A 16,021-nucleotide genomic window follows, 5' to 3' on the forward strand; every position below is an offset into this window, starting at 1 on the left:
GGCTGTAGAGAGAGCACATGGCTCTCTCAGCCAGCACGCATCTTGGTTCACGTGCCCTTGCTTTACATGTGCATCACTTCAGTAATACTGGTAGGAAAAAGACTACAGACAGAAAGCAGCAGAATCTGGCAATCCTGTACGTTGCAAAATGTCTCATGGGCCACACACAACCCTGATGGGCCACATGCAGCTTGCCCATCACTGCCTTACAGACCCCACTAGTTCCCCCTCTCCATTCTGAAAACAATTTATTCTTATCCTTTGTTTCCTATCTTTTAGCCAGTCATTGATCCATGAGAGGATCCCATGACAGCCTACTTTGCTAAGGAAAAGTCTCCCAGCTGTCAATAAGCCATTACATTGTCTAGAGAGGTAGTCGCCTGCATTAAGCCAGCATATCACAGTGCCATAATGTGCCTCCTTTTTCATACCGTGCGCTGGGTTTTATAAAGCACCCCTGAGTATGAATGTGGCATAGGTGCGTTTATGCCAGAATGTCTATCTGAGCTGTTAGTTTTTTAAACTAAGGAAATGGAAGAAAAGAAGGTAATGCAATGTTGATACTTTACAAGACAAAGAATCGGGGATGACCGCGTTTATGGTTCCCATGGTGGCAAGCGTTGCCCAGATAAAGAAAAAAGTTATCGTCATGTATGGAAAATGCTGAACATTTCAAAGTGGGTTCAAGTTCTGCTTCCCTCAGCAACTATAACTTAGCATTCTGGATACTTCTGTGCATGTAGAAACTGCACCTTACTGTGGCAGTAGCCTAGTTTTTTGCTTTTAATATTTGTAAGGGCTTAGATACACTGTACTCTCAGATCTTTTCCCCTGTTCGTTCGTGCTTGCTTGCATGCAAACACTGGTCGAAAGATGTCAGCAGAACAGTTCTCCCTTGCCTGCCCTTTTTCTTGTTCAAATTGCCGCTTCCTAGTTGCCTTTCTGAGCTGCAAAAGCAAAAAAGTTGTGTGCGCCTTAAACTGCACTTAAGGAAGCACCATTTGGCTGTAGTGTTAAGCCTACTGGAGGGGGTCTCCAGTTTCTGGTGCATCAATTGGAAGAGATTCTAATCACACCAGGAAATACTAGTACGTGGATTGCAAAAGCAACTATAATAGATTAAATAGGCAAAATATGTGCAAAATTGTTTTGTTTTTTTGTTTTTGTTTTTTTTTTTTTTTGAACCAGTAATTCCTTTCAAACAAATATAAGCTGTTGGATGATATGGTAATAAGAATTTACTTCCCATTCAAGTAAAGTTTCTTGCTCTCAAAGCAAGCTGTGGTTTGGATCTTCAAAATTCAGCAGGGCTTGTGCTCCAAAGATACCTGGGTGCTGCTGTACATCTTATCCCACCTGGTCGTTTCCAAGGTGTTAACGAGCAGGCATTATTCTTTGCTTCCTGATCCTAGAGAGTATGAGGCAAAGGTAAACCGGGATGAGACGAGACTAAAATGTTCTTTCAGAGGCAAAGAAGTGGATGGGGTTTGTACTTTGGAGTAAAGAATTAATGAGGTCCAAGGCTTCGTGGGGTCCCCCCCGGGGGTCATTGGGCCCCGAGGAAGCCTGTCTCCCAGAGAAGTGAGAAGGATTATCTCCATATCGATTCAAAACCCTTTATGTATTTATTTTTTAGAAATGCTAAGCAAGATGTTGATGATGAGTATGGGGTCTCCCAAGCTCTGGCGAGGGGATTGCAATCTTACTACGCTGTGGCCCACGCGGTCACTGAACGAGTGGACAAACAGTCCACGCTCATGGTCAATGGCGTCCTCAAACAATACCAGGTGAGACACTGAGGGAGGAAACACCCTGGTTCAGGGTGATTGGGACTGGAATAGCGTATGCACACGTACAGCATGTCTGATCTACCTCAGGGATGCTCAGCTGTGGGGGGAGAACCTAGGACTTGCCAGGAGGGATGAGACCCACAGCTCGTAGTCCAGTGGCCTGTCTCTGACCAGCAGCTCAAAGGGATGTTTTCTGGACTCTGCAGTACCAGACGTGGGATAACAGCCCCCCACCGTAGGGCTCATCCAGGGACTGGCTTTACCACGATCCCTGAGATTTAATGTCCCTTTCAAAATGATGTTTGTTATGAGAAGTGAATTCCTGGCCTAGCTCTGCCTTGCATGTCAGTTCCTTGTGCAGATTGTATTTGAACAGAAAAGCCTCCTTAGAGCGCTCCAGGCAACTGATCTCACCCTGCTTGGTGTTGGGCTCCTGTCCTGCTTCCCTCACTGCTCTGAGGTGGCGCGCCTTCACTGTGCTCGGTTGTTTGTCTGCCTAGGCATTGCAGCTGCATCTCCAAGCTGATGTGGTCTAATCTGTTTGGGTTCATAGGGCATCATTTCTTACCTTTTGAACCTGCTGAATACCCTAGCTCCGTAAGCAAACCCACAATGTAATAAAGCTGACGAGCAAGTTTTAAACACACACGGCTACGTCTGAATTGCACCAAACAGGCTGAAAATGATTGGATAATACTCGAATCGGTTGCAGTCTGCAGGGACCAAAGTGACTTGACAGACACTTTGTGGCATCTGTAGGTGTAGTTAGGTAATTCTGGAGTACTTTGAAGATGGAAAGCCCTCTGGAACGGCTAACGTTTTGTGCTCATTAGTAGGCTCTGGTGGTGTAAGACCTCACTTGTGATATTAGTCAGTGAAATCCTGGGCATTAAAGAGAGGAGCCCGTTGGCTCTCACCTCCGATCTCTCCCCCACTGCAGGGAGTGGAGGGTTGTTCCCGTCAGTCCGTGCAAACAACCAGACAGTTGGTAAAGTTCCGAGAGATGCCGATGAGAATAAAATGATCCGAGCTTCTGGAGAAGAGGGTTCCTTAATAAAACAACTGTTTAGCCAGACTTGGCCTGTCGCTTAAAGTAGTGTTTCTCAACCTTTTTTTAAATAAAATACCCCTTTAAAAAAATTGTAAGTACCCCCAGTACCTACAGTTTTCAGACACACAATTTTTTTCTACCGTTGCAACACGTTGGTTTAAACAACTTAATCGTAGCCGGGTGAGTGATGAAATTTTGGGGTGTAAAGTACAAAAATAATAAAGCGCTGTGAAACTTAAAACAAATGTTCAGTTTTCTCCAAATGTCAGTTGTTGATGTACCCCCCAGACTTCTCTCAAGTACCCCTAAGGATACTCGTACCACTGGTTGAGAAACACTGGCTTAAAGCACAGCACATTAAAGGGAGCTCTCTGTGTGGTACACGTGATCCAGAAGGAAAAGGAATGGATCGGTGCCAAGGAGCGCTTTGAGATAATTAACTCTAAAACAAGAGGTTTAATAATCAATAAATAATTCATTACAGTGTTACATAAGGCAAGTGGCTGCAGATCATTCACAAGGAAGTGTGGCTTTTTTTCCTCCTAGCATGTCCTCTTTAGTTGACGTTCTTTGAATCGCCCTCTGTTCTCTTTCTATTCAGATTAAAGGCTTGGAGTGGCTCGTCTCTTTGTACAATAATAACCTGAATGGCATCCTGGCAGATGAGATGGGTCTGGGCAAAACGATCCAGACCATCGCTTTAATCACATACCTCATGGAGCACAAGCGCATCAACGGGCCCTTCCTCATTATAGTACCTCTCTCGTAAGTGTGGCGCGTGGCCCGACGGTGGGAAGGGTGGGACCGCAATGTTCCTTCTAGTGGTGCTGTGCAGGGTAGCAGGGTGGGATGGCTGGGGCTGGGCTAAAGAGCCAGTTGTGAATTATGGGCTCCGTTCCTCGCACTGCCACGGACTCCCCCCTCTGACCTTGGAGTTCACTCTGCTGCTTTGCCTCCGCTACCAGTCTGCAAAATGGCTGTAGTGGCTCTGGCCGTACCAGGGCATTCGGGACCATTTGGACGGGGCTTTGAGAGCCTTGGACAAAGCAACTATAGAAACCCAGATAATGTCACACTTGCCCTCAGGGATGCTGCTGCTCTTCTGCCCCCAGGCATAGGCTTTTGGCTCACAGCCTCTTAATCAGTGGACTAAATTTTACCCTAATGTTATAAGACATCATGTCAATCTGAGTAATCAGAAGGCACCTTTAAAGGCACCTTCCCCACTCACCTGAAATAATAAATCAATGCACTGGTGTGAAGAGCCAGAACTCGGGCATTCCAGGCTGTAGCAGAGCTGTTCCTCTTTACCTGTGATACGAAAGCCCGTGTCTTCGCCTGACAAACTAGGGCAGCGCTCCCTCGGGCATGCAACGTTTGGGAAATGGCGCGTTCCCAGTTCAGTCCCTGGCGCGTGGAAAGCTCCTTTGAGCGATTGCCCGGGCTAAGTCCGCTCTTGAGGTACCTGCACCCCGTACACGCTAAATGGGATTGTTTTGTCCAGTAGCATCCAGTGCAGCTATGTCTGTGCCACGGGCTCTTTGCAGCCCTCCCTCCCGCTCGGGGACAGACAAGCAGAGTGGCACAAGCATCTCTCTCCAGTCTTACCACCGGTGGCAGACATGGGGAATCCCTGCTCCATGCAATGGGTGATTGACTTAGCCTAGTATGAAATGTAGTTAGTGTTGTGTCATGGTGCCCAGGCCTGCACTGTGCAGCTCTCCTCCTGCTCCTTTTCCTACCTTCCTGGCTGCCAGCTCCCTCCTCCCAGGGGGACACTGCGGGCTGCCCTTTACACTAGAACCTCAGAGTTAGGACTGCCTCACGGGTGGAAGTTGTTCATGATGCTGAACTAAATCTTAGGGGTCTTTCCAAACTTCGTACACCTTTGAAACTTTACTAGGCAGAAGGAAAATGCTGCTTTTAACCATCTTAATTTAAATGAAACAAGCCAAGAAACAGTTTCCTTACCTTGTGGAGCCTTTTTCTAACTTTCCCATTCGTTTTCTTTTTAGCATTTTATCTTTAATGCAGAATTTTGTTAGTCTGTAAAGTGCTACCAGACCATTTGTTGTTTAAGTTTATACAGTACCGTGATGTATCTGCACCTTCCTCCTCTTCCCTCTCCCCCCAAGTACTGCCAGTTCCAAATGAGGGGTGTGCTTGGTCTGTTGGCTCATAACTCTGATAGGCCCAACAGTCAGGGAGTGGCTCCTTTCAGGCAGCCAGGGCTGCTGTCACCTCCTGGGCGTTATACAGACACTTCCTGTTCGTGCCCAGCTGAGCTGCATTTAATCAAGCCCTGCTTCCTGGCTCCTCCAGGTGCAGCCTGGGCAGTTAGCCTACACAGCCGTCCTGACCCTCCCGGACAAACAACCCAGCAAGTCGGCTTTGGCAGTGAAGTTACCCTTGACCAGGGTTTCCCAACTGATGGGTCAGGACCCAAATATGGGTCACAGTTACGGTTCAAAAGGGTCGCCAAGTGTCTCCCCAGGTGGCTCTGCCCTCTCTCCTCCCTGTTTTTGAATGGCCTTGGGTTACCAAGGCTTCCTGAATTGCCAGAATGGGTCCCCATCTGGAAAAGGTTGGGAACCGCTGCCCTAGACAAACAGAAACCTGTGGAATAACTATGGGAGCTTGAGCCACTCATTAACAAACCACTGTTCCTAAGCGCAGGCTTTCAGATCGGATGCCCCGTCCTGCAGTCCCAATTTACAACAAACTCCAGCTTCCCACTGCCGAGCAATTGCTTGCCCCTCTCTAGGCCTGGAATCTGTGTGGACAGTGGCTTGGAGAAGAAGGAACACTTACGCGCCTTGCGGCAACCGGTTCTTTGCAATGTGCTGTGCACGCCCTTTCCACAATCGGGTCTCTCTCCGCTGCCACCGAGTTCTGCTCCTCGGGGTTCTGTGCCGGCGGAAGAACGGAGGATTGGCCGAGCCCACTCTGGCCCTTGTGCCCTCCGGCCAGGGGAACATGAAGTTACGTAGGTGGCAGGTGTGGCCCCAGCAGACCCTTCCGGACAAACCATCTCCTCTCTTGTGCGTGAGGCGCGTGGGCAGCACGCGCCAGCTCAGTGGCAAGTGCGTCTCCATGGAGCCGTTCCTGGAGAATAGGCAGAGCTGCCGTAATCCCAGGGAAGCGGCTGGATTGTGCTCGAGTACCTTGGATAATGGCTCTTGCAGCAAGTGTGCTGATTTCCTAAGAGCTGCTGGAGACTGAAGGGTTTGCACCAACAGCCCTGGCCTGGCGTCCATTATGCAAGGGTGGCTTTTACAGGTCGTGTTTTCTCTTTCCTTCTCTCCTAGAACTTTGTCCAACTGGGCGTATGAGTTTGACAAATGGGCTCCTTCTGTGGTGAAGGTCTCGTACAAGGCAAGTAGTGGGGTTCAGTCCTGCACGTCTCACCCTTCCACCGTAGAGTGTACATGTTGAAAGGCGTACCCAGCCGCCACACGCGCATCAGTCCCTTCCTTCACAAGCGCACCAGCTGCTGGGTGACTGCGCTTCTGTGTTGGATCTGAATACTTGGGCAAGAGAACAGAGCTAAGTGGCATGGTCTGTGGAAACATTCCAGCTCGGTTTTTGGGGGGAAGCAGTCAGGAGCGTGGGATTTTCCCCCTGTTGCTGATAATCAGGACTTGTATATTTTGCCCAATGCATAGAGTCCAGACTAGAAGAGTGTGAATTCTACAATGCAGTGTGCGATACTCTGTGTAGGCACTGCTGGCACACACTAAAAATGTGCAATCAGGAAATTTTAAAGCATGCCAGCAGGGTCTACATGGGCCACTTAGCGTGCAGCGTGATGGTGCACATTAGAATTTGTACGCCCCTAGTATGCATTGCCGCATACTAGATCAGGGGTGGGGAATCTAAGGCCCAGGGATTGGATCCGGCCCTGATTTTTCTGTGGCTCAGTTGGCTCCCAACCCACAAAGGTCCCCTCCCCCCACCCCCACCTCGGCTGTAGACAAACTCGTAGTAACGCCCCTTGCTAGAAATGACTTTGATTTGATTTTTTTTTCTTCCGTTCCTCCTTTGCCAGGGCTCTCCAGCAGCGAGACGGGCATTTGTACCTCAGCTTCGAAGCGGGAAGTTTAATGTCTTGCTTACAACCTACGAGTATATCATCAAAGATAAGCACATTCTTGCCAAGGTGAGTTTCTCGTTCCTGTGGCTAATTGCCCTTCTTGCCCCATCGTGGCTGCCTTATGGGCCACTCCTCTTGGGGCTTTGTCGCCCAGCTATTGCCTTTTTCAGGCCCTGCATTTTATGTTCTCAGGAGTAACTAGATTAGTCAGTGATCTGCCATCCCTCCTAAAGTGGTGTGTGCTCACAACGAAAGCATTACAGGAAATGCACGTGCACACACACACCCTCCCCCAAGCTTAGCAGGCAGTCGCCCATCTTTCACACGGAAATCCTGGAAACTAAGGGTATGTCTACACTAGCCCCCTAGTTGGAACTAGGGAGGCTAATGTAGGCATTCGAAGTTGCAAATGAAGCCCGGGATTTAAATATTCCAGGCTTTATTTGCATCTTCCCATCCAGGCGCCATTTTTAAATCCCCTTAGTCCGAACTAACTGCCCGTGGCTACACATGGCAGTCAAACGTTAACTCGAACTAAGTCCTTACACCTGGAATGAGGTGTAACAGTTACTCAAACTAAGGACTTAGTTCGAGTTAACGTTTGACTGCCGCATGTAGCTGTGGGCAGGAAGTTCAGACTAAGGGGCTTTAAAAATGGTGCTCAGACGGGAAGATGCAAATAAAGCCCAGGATATTTAAATCCCGGGCTTCATTTGCAACTTCGAATGCCTACATTTAGCCTCCCTAGTTCCAACGAGGGGGCTAGTGTAGACGTACCCTAATGTACTTCAGGTCCACTCATGTGGCCTGTGTCAGTTCGTGGCTTGCGTTTGACACTCTTCCGAGGTCAGAATGTCGCTGTTTCATCCCCAGACGTGGGAGTGTGAAACTTCACCAGGCTAGTTACGTGGATTATTTCAGTAGTAGAGATTTGCGTGTTACCCCTTTATCTGGTGGTGTTTCTTTCAGTGAACTACTAAATTAAGTTGCATTGATTAGGGGTTTGTGTTGAGTTAAACTGGTGCATCTTCTCTCAGCTAGAGAGGCCTTCACATGGAGGTTTTAGCTTTTCCTGTTCCCAGTTCCAAAGGAAACGAAATGCCCTTGGCTTTATCCAGGAAGCTAAGGAACGGCTGAGGGTGGTACATGGTGTGTGAGATACTAGAATAACTAACTGGGTAATATTCCTCTTCCTTAATCATTTCTTGGGGTTACTGTCCCTTTCCTTTGTGTCATCCCCTTATTCTGCCTGCTGCCTCAGTTCTCGGTGCCATAGGCCAAGAAAGGGCTTGTGAATGGGAGCACCTTCCCAGCAGCAGCTTGAATGAAACTTGACAAGGCTTTCACAACCCTAGTCAGCTCTGATCTGTCTCTGAGGGCGGCCCCTGCAGGGCAGACATAGTTGCATGGATGGTGAAGACTTTGTGATTGGCCTGCGTTGGAGGGTGTGAGTAGAGCTGCTGCGCTTAGGAAAAGCGGGATTCCTGCAGGTCCTGACCCCGTCTCTGTTGCGCTTCTGTCTCTGCAGATTCGCTGGAAGTACATGATTGTTGATGAAGGTCACAGAATGAAGAATCATCACTGTAAGCTAACCCAGGTCCTCAACACACACTACGTAGCGCCGCGCCGCTTGCTGCTGACAGGAACTCCACTACAGAATAAACTGCCGGAGCTGTGGGCTCTGCTCAATTTCCTACTTCCCACCATCTTCAAGAGCTGCAGCACGTTTGAGCAGTGGTTCAACGCTCCCTTCGCCATGACTGGAGAGAAGGTAGCTGTGAAAATAGCCATCCGGCAGCAGTAGGATTCACACGACCTTGTGCTGAAATAAGGCACCGAATCCCTGGGGAGCCGTGCCATTTGATTGTAATGCTAGCTTAGACCGTTTGCTGCTAGGGCAGAGATACGGTCTTCATTCAGACGTGAATTTCTGGGGCCTGACACCAGACAGCGGGAGTGGTAATTAGCAAGTGCTGGAATAAGAGCAAGCTGTCTTTCTGTCCTGCAGCCATCCCAGCAGGTCGCTGCCTTGGATCTAGTCAAAACAGATTCTCAGATTGCACAAAATCCTCCAGGCTTTTAAGTGAACTGGAGAGATTCATTCAAATCTCCTCTCCAAGTGGAGTCATTGGGGTGTGAGTGCCGCATAGTAAAACTGCACAGGGAAAATGTCGAGGTTTCAGTACAGAAATCCCTGACTTGGACAGCTGCAGCCATGGGTTTGCAGTTTTGAGAGGTGTGTGGCTAAGTCAAAGCTGTAAGTCATCAGGTGCAGAGTTTATGGAGAGAGCCTATAGACCTCCTTGCTATTCCCAGCTCGGCCACTGGCCTACTGGGAGACCTTGGACAAGTCCCTAGCCCTCTCTGAGTCTGTTTCCCCCTCTGTGAAATGGGGATGATCATGACTTTCTTTGCAAAGCACTTTGGGATTTGCTCAAAAAGAGCTAGGGCTCCTTAGTATTGGGACCTTGCCATCTTTAGTGAAAATGTTGAGGGGGGGAGAGACTCAAGGCATTTTCATAGAATCATAGGACTGGAAGGGACCTCAAGAGGTCATCGAGTCCAGCCCCCCGCCCTCAAGGCAGGACCAAGCTCCATCTACACCATCCCTGACAGATGTCTATCTAACCTGTTCTTAAATATCTCCAGAGAGGGAGATTCCACCACCTCCCTTGGCAATTTATTCCAATAATTGACCACCCTGACAGTTAGGAATTTTTTCCTAATGTCCAATCTAAACCTCCCCTGCTGCACTTTAAGCCCATTACTCCTTGTCCTGTCCTCAGAAACCAAGAGGAACAAATTTTCTCCTTCCTCCTTGTGACACCCTTTTAGATATTTGAAAACCGCTATCATGTCCCCCCTTAATCTTCTTTTTTCCAAACTAAACAAGCCCAGTTCACGAAGCCTGGCTTCATAGGTCATGTTCTCTAGACCTTTAATCATTCTTGTCGCTCTTCTCTGTACCCTTTCCAATTTCTCCACATCTTTCTTGAAATGTGGCGCCTAGAACTGGACACAGTACTCCAGCTGAGGCCTAACTAGTGCAGAGTAGAGCGGCAGAATGACTTCACGAGTTTTGCTTACAACACACCTGTTGATACAACCTAGAATCATATTTGCTTTTTTTGCAACAGCATCACACTGTTGACTCATATTCAACTTGTGGTCCACTATGACCCCTAGATCCCTTTCCGCCATGCTCCTTCCTAGACAGTCGCTTCCCATCTTGTATGTATGGAACTGATTGTTCCTTCCTAAGTGGAGCACTTTGCATTTCTCTTTATTAAACGTCATCCTGTTTACCTCTGACCATTTCTCTAACTTGCTACGGTCATTTTGAATTATGTCCCTATCCTCCAAAGAAGTCGCAACCCCACCCAGTTTGGTATCATCTGCAAACTTAATAAGCGTACTCTCTATCCCAATATCTAAGTCATTGATGAAGATATTGAACAGTACGGATCCCAAAACAGACCCTTGAGGAACTCCACTTGTTATCCCTTTCCAGCAGGATTTAGAACCGTTAACAACAACTCTCTGACTACGGTTATCCAGCCAATTATGCACCCACCTTATCGTGGCCCTATCTAAGTTATATTTGCCTAGTTTATCAATAAGAATATCATGCGAGACCGTATCAAATGCCTTACTAAAGTCTAGGTATATGACATCCACCGCTTCTCCCTTATCCACAAGGCTCGTTATCTTATCAAAGAAAGCTATCAGATTAGTTTGGCATGACTTGTTCTTCACAAACCTATGCTGGCTGTTTCCTATCACTTTATTACCTTCCAAGTGTTTGCATATGATTTCCTTAATTACCTGCTCCATTATCTTCCCTGGGACAGACGTTAAACTGACCGGTCTATAGTTTCCTGGGTTGTTCTTATTCCCCTTTTTATAGATGGGCACAATATTTGCCCTTTTCCAGTCTTCTGGAATCTCCCCTAAGATTTTAATCTTAAAATTTTAATCTTAAAATCAAAAAGATTTTAATCTTTTTGTATTCTTATTTCCCGGGTGGAAACACAGGTGGATTTGAATGAAGAAGAAACTATTCTGATTATCCGTCGTTTACACAAAGTGCTGCGTCCTTTCCTGCTGCGACGGTTAAAGAAGGAGGTGGAAGCACAGCTGCCTGAAAAGGTAACCCCTGCAAGGAAGGTGCAGATCAGCACACGCACATGTGCCCCGTGCTTTCCGGAGGCCTTGTTGGAAGATGGTCTTTAGTCAAACACAAGTTCTTGTGCTCGGATGAAATTCCCTGGCCTAGCAGCTATCCAGGAAATCAGACCGGATCTAAGGGATCCTTGTGTCCTAGAAGCTGTGAACTGCACTGCACTTAGTGTTTTCTCTGTGTGTTTGTTTTATGTTGCATTCCTTCTGTAAGTCGTCACATCGCTGAATGGAGAGACTACAGAAGCTGAGACATCTTCTGAGGAAAATTGGGAAAGCTCCAAGATTTGAGCAATTAAAACTGTACAGGAATGGCAAATGTGTTCGCACTTCTGCCTGGCCCACGATAGGGGGATGAGCTAGATAAACTAACCCATTTACCCTTTAACTGGCATATAGTTGTCAGTGAAGCTGTTCGCTCCAGCATTTGATAGCTGGTTCCATGATGTTCTTACTAGAGACTTTTGCTTTTCATGGTTTCCTTTTCTTCACCCCGGTTCAGTAGGAAAGGTTTTTTCCCTGTTTCTGTGAAAGCCAAATGAATTTCCTGTCTAGGAACTGCTGCACTGCACTGATAGGGTGTTTTGCTGCTTTTCAGCTTGCTAGTCTCATCCCGAGGAGCTACGCTAGCCTGATGAGAACAAACCGGATTGGGGGCTTACCGCTGGCACAGAGGTGGTGGGCTCAAAGTGGGGACGATAGTGCTGCCCGACAGCTCCACCGGAGTGACTTGTATGCCTGCTCTGTTGCTCCTGTGGCTGGCACCAGCCAAGCTCCGTGGTGAAAGAGCATCTTGGCAGCATTCTGGCCAGATGAGAACAGTGCTAATGGGCTGGGAATCCCAGTTGAGCGCTCTGCAGAGAGCGCAAAGCACTCAGCAAAGGCAGGGCGGGGGGGCAGAGCTACAAGCCAGCCATGGGGGTAGGAGTGAGATGTTTTGGGAACAAGCTGAGAATGACAGTGGGGTTAGATCACAGAAGTCCCCCAGGGTGCTGATCATGTTGCTGATGCTGGCCTTCCTGCTCTCTGAGGCTTCTCCCCACCCTGTTCTGCGGGCCAGAAGCTTTGGACTCCTTATACCAAGGCACAGAGGTGGGGTTACTGCTTCCCTGCAGAACAACAGACACTGAGTCAGCTCAGCTCCGGGTGGGCTCCGCACCCAGGAAATCAGCCCCCCAAAGGAACCCAATCCCCTGACAAATCCGTCTTCCCCAGCGTAAAAGTTTTACACAGAGAAAGCTCATAAGATCAGTCCCCTTTGTTGATGGAAGAGGGTAAGTGTAAAAAGTAGGATTTAAGTGGCTGCAAGTGAAACAGTCGGATCACAGTAAGTTATGAAGTTAAAATCCTAATCCACTAAAACTTTGTTACATGCAAATTCTTACCTTCAGCAGTTGTTCTACTCATCTCTTTCCCAAGCTACGCTGCCTTCTAGCTTGGGCATGAGCCTTCGCCCTGTTTAGTCTTAGATAGTAAGTGGGGAGGTCTCCTGGCATCTGGCAGCTGCTTCTTCTGTTTGGTGCCCTTTGCCCCAGGCGGGAATTCTTCGTGCGCAGGTCAGACTTTTCTTACCTTCAGTGCAGAATGGGTTTCAGCATCAGGTGGCCTGGCATGACCAACCATGATCCTGGCTTACAGGAAAAACAGGGCCATTCACGTTTTGGCTTGAATGGTTAGCTTGACTACTGAGCCATTAAGAATTCTAAACAGATCCACACTTCATCTTTCCAACTTCACATCCAAGAGTGGAACAGGCACAAAAATGGGATCCACAGATTCAACGGATTTCAACCTTTAAAATGACGTGTCACGTTATCTGTTTTGCATAAAGCGCCTTCGAGTTATGCGTTCTCCTATTCATAAGCCAGAGGGTGGGGGTAGCGCTTACGGTTTGTGATGTGCAACTCTCCTCTGCTCTTCTAGGTGGAGTATGTGATCAAGTGCGACATGTCGGCGTTACAGCGGGTGTTGTACAGACACATGCAGGCCAAGGGAGTGCTGCTTACCGATGGCTCCGAGAAGGATAAAAAGGTGCGATAATAGGGCTCTGCTTTGTTACTTGTTCTCCCTGCATTCACCTGCAGCAGGGCTAAAAAGTAGTTCATCAACGGGGCCCGTTTCCCCGTCAGGTTTGTTCCCAGGCTCGCTGCCAGTCACACTGCTGCGACAGTGCTAGGGGGATTCTTTTGTGGAGGTAAGCACCTACATCCGCTTGGCTTTCAGAGGTGCCTAGGCTGTACTTAAAGTATTGCATGGGATCTTTTGCAGGGGGATACGGCAAAATGCCACATCTATTGGTAATACATGTATCAATCAGTACTCTTATCATGTACATATGAGATATTACACAAGCACATGCTGTCTTGTTACCAGCTAGTTGCTCCCCCTAATTTCATGGTCATGTGAGTTAGATGGGGGAGGGGTGGAGCCAGGTGTCTGCCAATCCAGATCGGTACTCCGATGTTGAGAAGACGAAACAGAATCGTAACTAGATAATTTGGCGCCTGAGGCCAGACTGTCCTCGGTGCGGGTGGGGGTGCTGACGTGGCGCGAGGCACGAGCGAAGACAGCACAGTAGCTGTCTTTTCTACGCCCCCTCAGCTCTCTGCCCGAGGCAAATGCCTCATTTGCCTTGCCCTTGTTACTGCCCTGAGACGAAAACCCGGAGTCCTCCTGGAAGACACCTTAGATTTAGAGCAGCTTCCCTCTCCTGCAAGTCTATACCGGTTAGTCGCCCTGTGCATATGCAAAATCTGTGCGCTCTTGGCTGGCTGGGTAAGTCAGTCATCTGTGGCGGCTGCTTCTGCAGTGTCTTTGATGCTGCCACATTCCTCTTCAAGGGGAGGTGCCTGCCTCTGGCTCCCAGGGCTGTCAGTATGTCTGATCTTCGTGAGCCTGCTTGACAGGTCCTGCTGGCCTTGGATCTGGCTCCCATCTCCTCCCCAACTGTTGTAACTGCTGGAGATTCCGGTCTTCCGTGCCTTCCCCGTTCACATCTCAGTCATTCAGCAGTGCAGTCCCTGCCAGAACAGATCTCTCCCTTTTACTGAATGAAGACGTGACTACAACATTATACCAAAACTGAATACAAAGTTGCTATATAAACAGACTTAATACGAAGTTTCTGTATAGAAGGACTCCACACACAGTTATATGTGGAAAGACAATACAAAGTCCTATGCAAATGATACAACAAAGTTATAACAGAGATTTGTCCACACCTAGTGCTTGCTGTGCTTTGGGACATCCCTTGAATGCATTTGGCACTGTAGGATGAAGCCTGGTCTAGACGTAAAGCTTCGCTGTGGGTAGGGTTAGGATGTGAAAAATGCCCATCTGAGCGCTGTAACTGCTAACCTAGGCCCCAGTGTAGACGCAGCTCGGTCAGTGGCAGGCAGCTGCAGTCATGGGGGAGTTCCTACAGTGACAGCAGATCCCTTCTGTCCTAGAAGTCTGTCCACGCCGCGGGGTACATAGCTACGCCCCATGCCACCGGGAGTGTAGACATGAAGCAGAGGCAGTGTGCGCTTCTGCCCCGTTACTGAAACCTAAACCTGTGGGGGGGGGGGGGGTTCCCAATTCGGCCCAGAAGAGGGTGCCATAAAGGGGGCTGCGTCTAATTGTTAGGAATTTCGCAGCACTTTGGATCACACAGATCTCTGGACAGCTGGCAGTAGCTGGTTGGGCTGGATTTAAAATGAACTATTCCCTCGTCCAGTACGCTACCTCTGAGATTGCCTCTCCCCTGAGCTTTGCAATTCCTTTATTCCTTGCAGAAGGGGATTTTGTGGGTTCTTAACTGGAAGTTCACTTCATGAGCAGTGGGGTACATGGGCAGTTGTCTAGCTCAGTGGTTCTTATTCAGGGCCTGGGGCCCCCAGAGGCAATGTTCCATCCATGTGTGGAATAACTTTGTGCACCCAGGCACCACCAGTAGAAACACACCCTACCTGTGGGTGCTGACCAGCGGAGTGGCCGCACAGCTCGCAGGGAGCCCTGCCTGGGGCGGCTGCGAGTAGGTTTTAGCAGGTCTGTCGAGCAGGGCCAGCATGAGACTTATTCCGGCCCATGGCATAGGACTGAAACCCAGGGCCGCAAGCCCCGTGCCCAGGACTGAAACGGAAGCCTGAGCAGGCTAGTGTCATGGGGGCCCAGGCAACTGCCCCGTTTGCCACCCACGAACACTGGTCCTGGCTTTTATATGTGGAATCAGTTGTGAGTTTTTATAGCATGGTGGGGAGACCTCAAAGGAAAAGGTTGAGAACCCTGGTCTAGCTGTTTTGGGCAGCTAACGGCAGTGGGGCTGGGAGAATCGGCCTTGCTAGTGAGTGGAGAAGGTTTTGGAGTCGTTGGCTGGGTCCGTCTCCTAAAGTAGCAGCCCTGAGACTAGATCCGTGTGACGTTCTTGCTGAAAACTGAGTGAAGATGCCTCCCGTGTCCCTTCCATGCTCTGAGCCGTTCACGCTCAGCTGCTAAAGCTCCCGGGCGCGACACATCCAAACAGTTCCGCCTTTGTCCTCAACTGCGCCCATCCGCCAAGAGTGTAGGGCACCCTGACAGCAAGTGTGGTGCAGCAGGGTCTCAGCTTTCCCTTCCACAGCTTTGAAAGGGGCTCATTGGTAATCCTGGTTTTATTTGCACAGGGCAAAGGTGGTACGAAAACCCTGATGAACACGATCATGCAGCTGAGGAAGATCTGTAACCATCCGTACATGTTTCAGCACATAGAGGTAATGGGGACAGTGTCGCCAAGGGAGGATCTGGACCCTAGTGCACTCGGATCCCGTGTTGTGTAAAACGAGGGCTATGTAAAGCAAGCATGTTTGGGCTGCGGGTGGGTTGGGTTCCAGGGCGGCACTGTAGCACTCCTGTGTCTCCCCCAAAATATTCCCCTGCAGCCTCCAGCGT

At 48.9% G+C, this 16,021-nt stretch overlaps 1 protein-coding gene across 8 annotated transcripts in view; it reads left to right on the forward strand.

Moving 5' to 3' along the window:
- The window catches only part of SMARCA4 (SWI/SNF related BAF chromatin remodeling complex subunit ATPase 4), a 60,577-nt gene that overhangs the window by 30,518 nt on the left and 14,038 nt on the right, over nt 1-16,021 (forward strand). For all 8 annotated transcript variants that reach the window (XM_075916162.1, XM_075916159.1, XM_075916157.1 and 5 more), the window contains exons 16-23: nt 1,637-1,787; nt 3,443-3,606; nt 6,150-6,216; nt 6,890-7,000; nt 8,463-8,705; nt 10,970-11,083; nt 13,037-13,144; nt 15,757-15,843. In XM_075916162.1, the coding sequence (XP_075772277.1) occupies nt 1,637-1,787; nt 3,443-3,606; nt 6,150-6,216; nt 6,890-7,000; nt 8,463-8,705; nt 10,970-11,083; nt 13,037-13,144; nt 15,757-15,843 (1,045 nt within the window). The remainder of the gene's footprint in view (nt 1-1,636; nt 1,788-3,442; nt 3,607-6,149; nt 6,217-6,889; nt 7,001-8,462; nt 8,706-10,969; nt 11,084-13,036; nt 13,145-15,756; nt 15,844-16,021) is intronic.

The sequence above is a fragment of the Pelodiscus sinensis genome, unplaced genomic scaffold (genome assembly GCF_049634645.1).
Source record: "Pelodiscus sinensis isolate JC-2024 unplaced genomic scaffold, ASM4963464v1 ctg90, whole genome shotgun sequence".
NCBI lineage: Eukaryota > Metazoa > Chordata > Testudines > Trionychidae > Pelodiscus > Pelodiscus sinensis.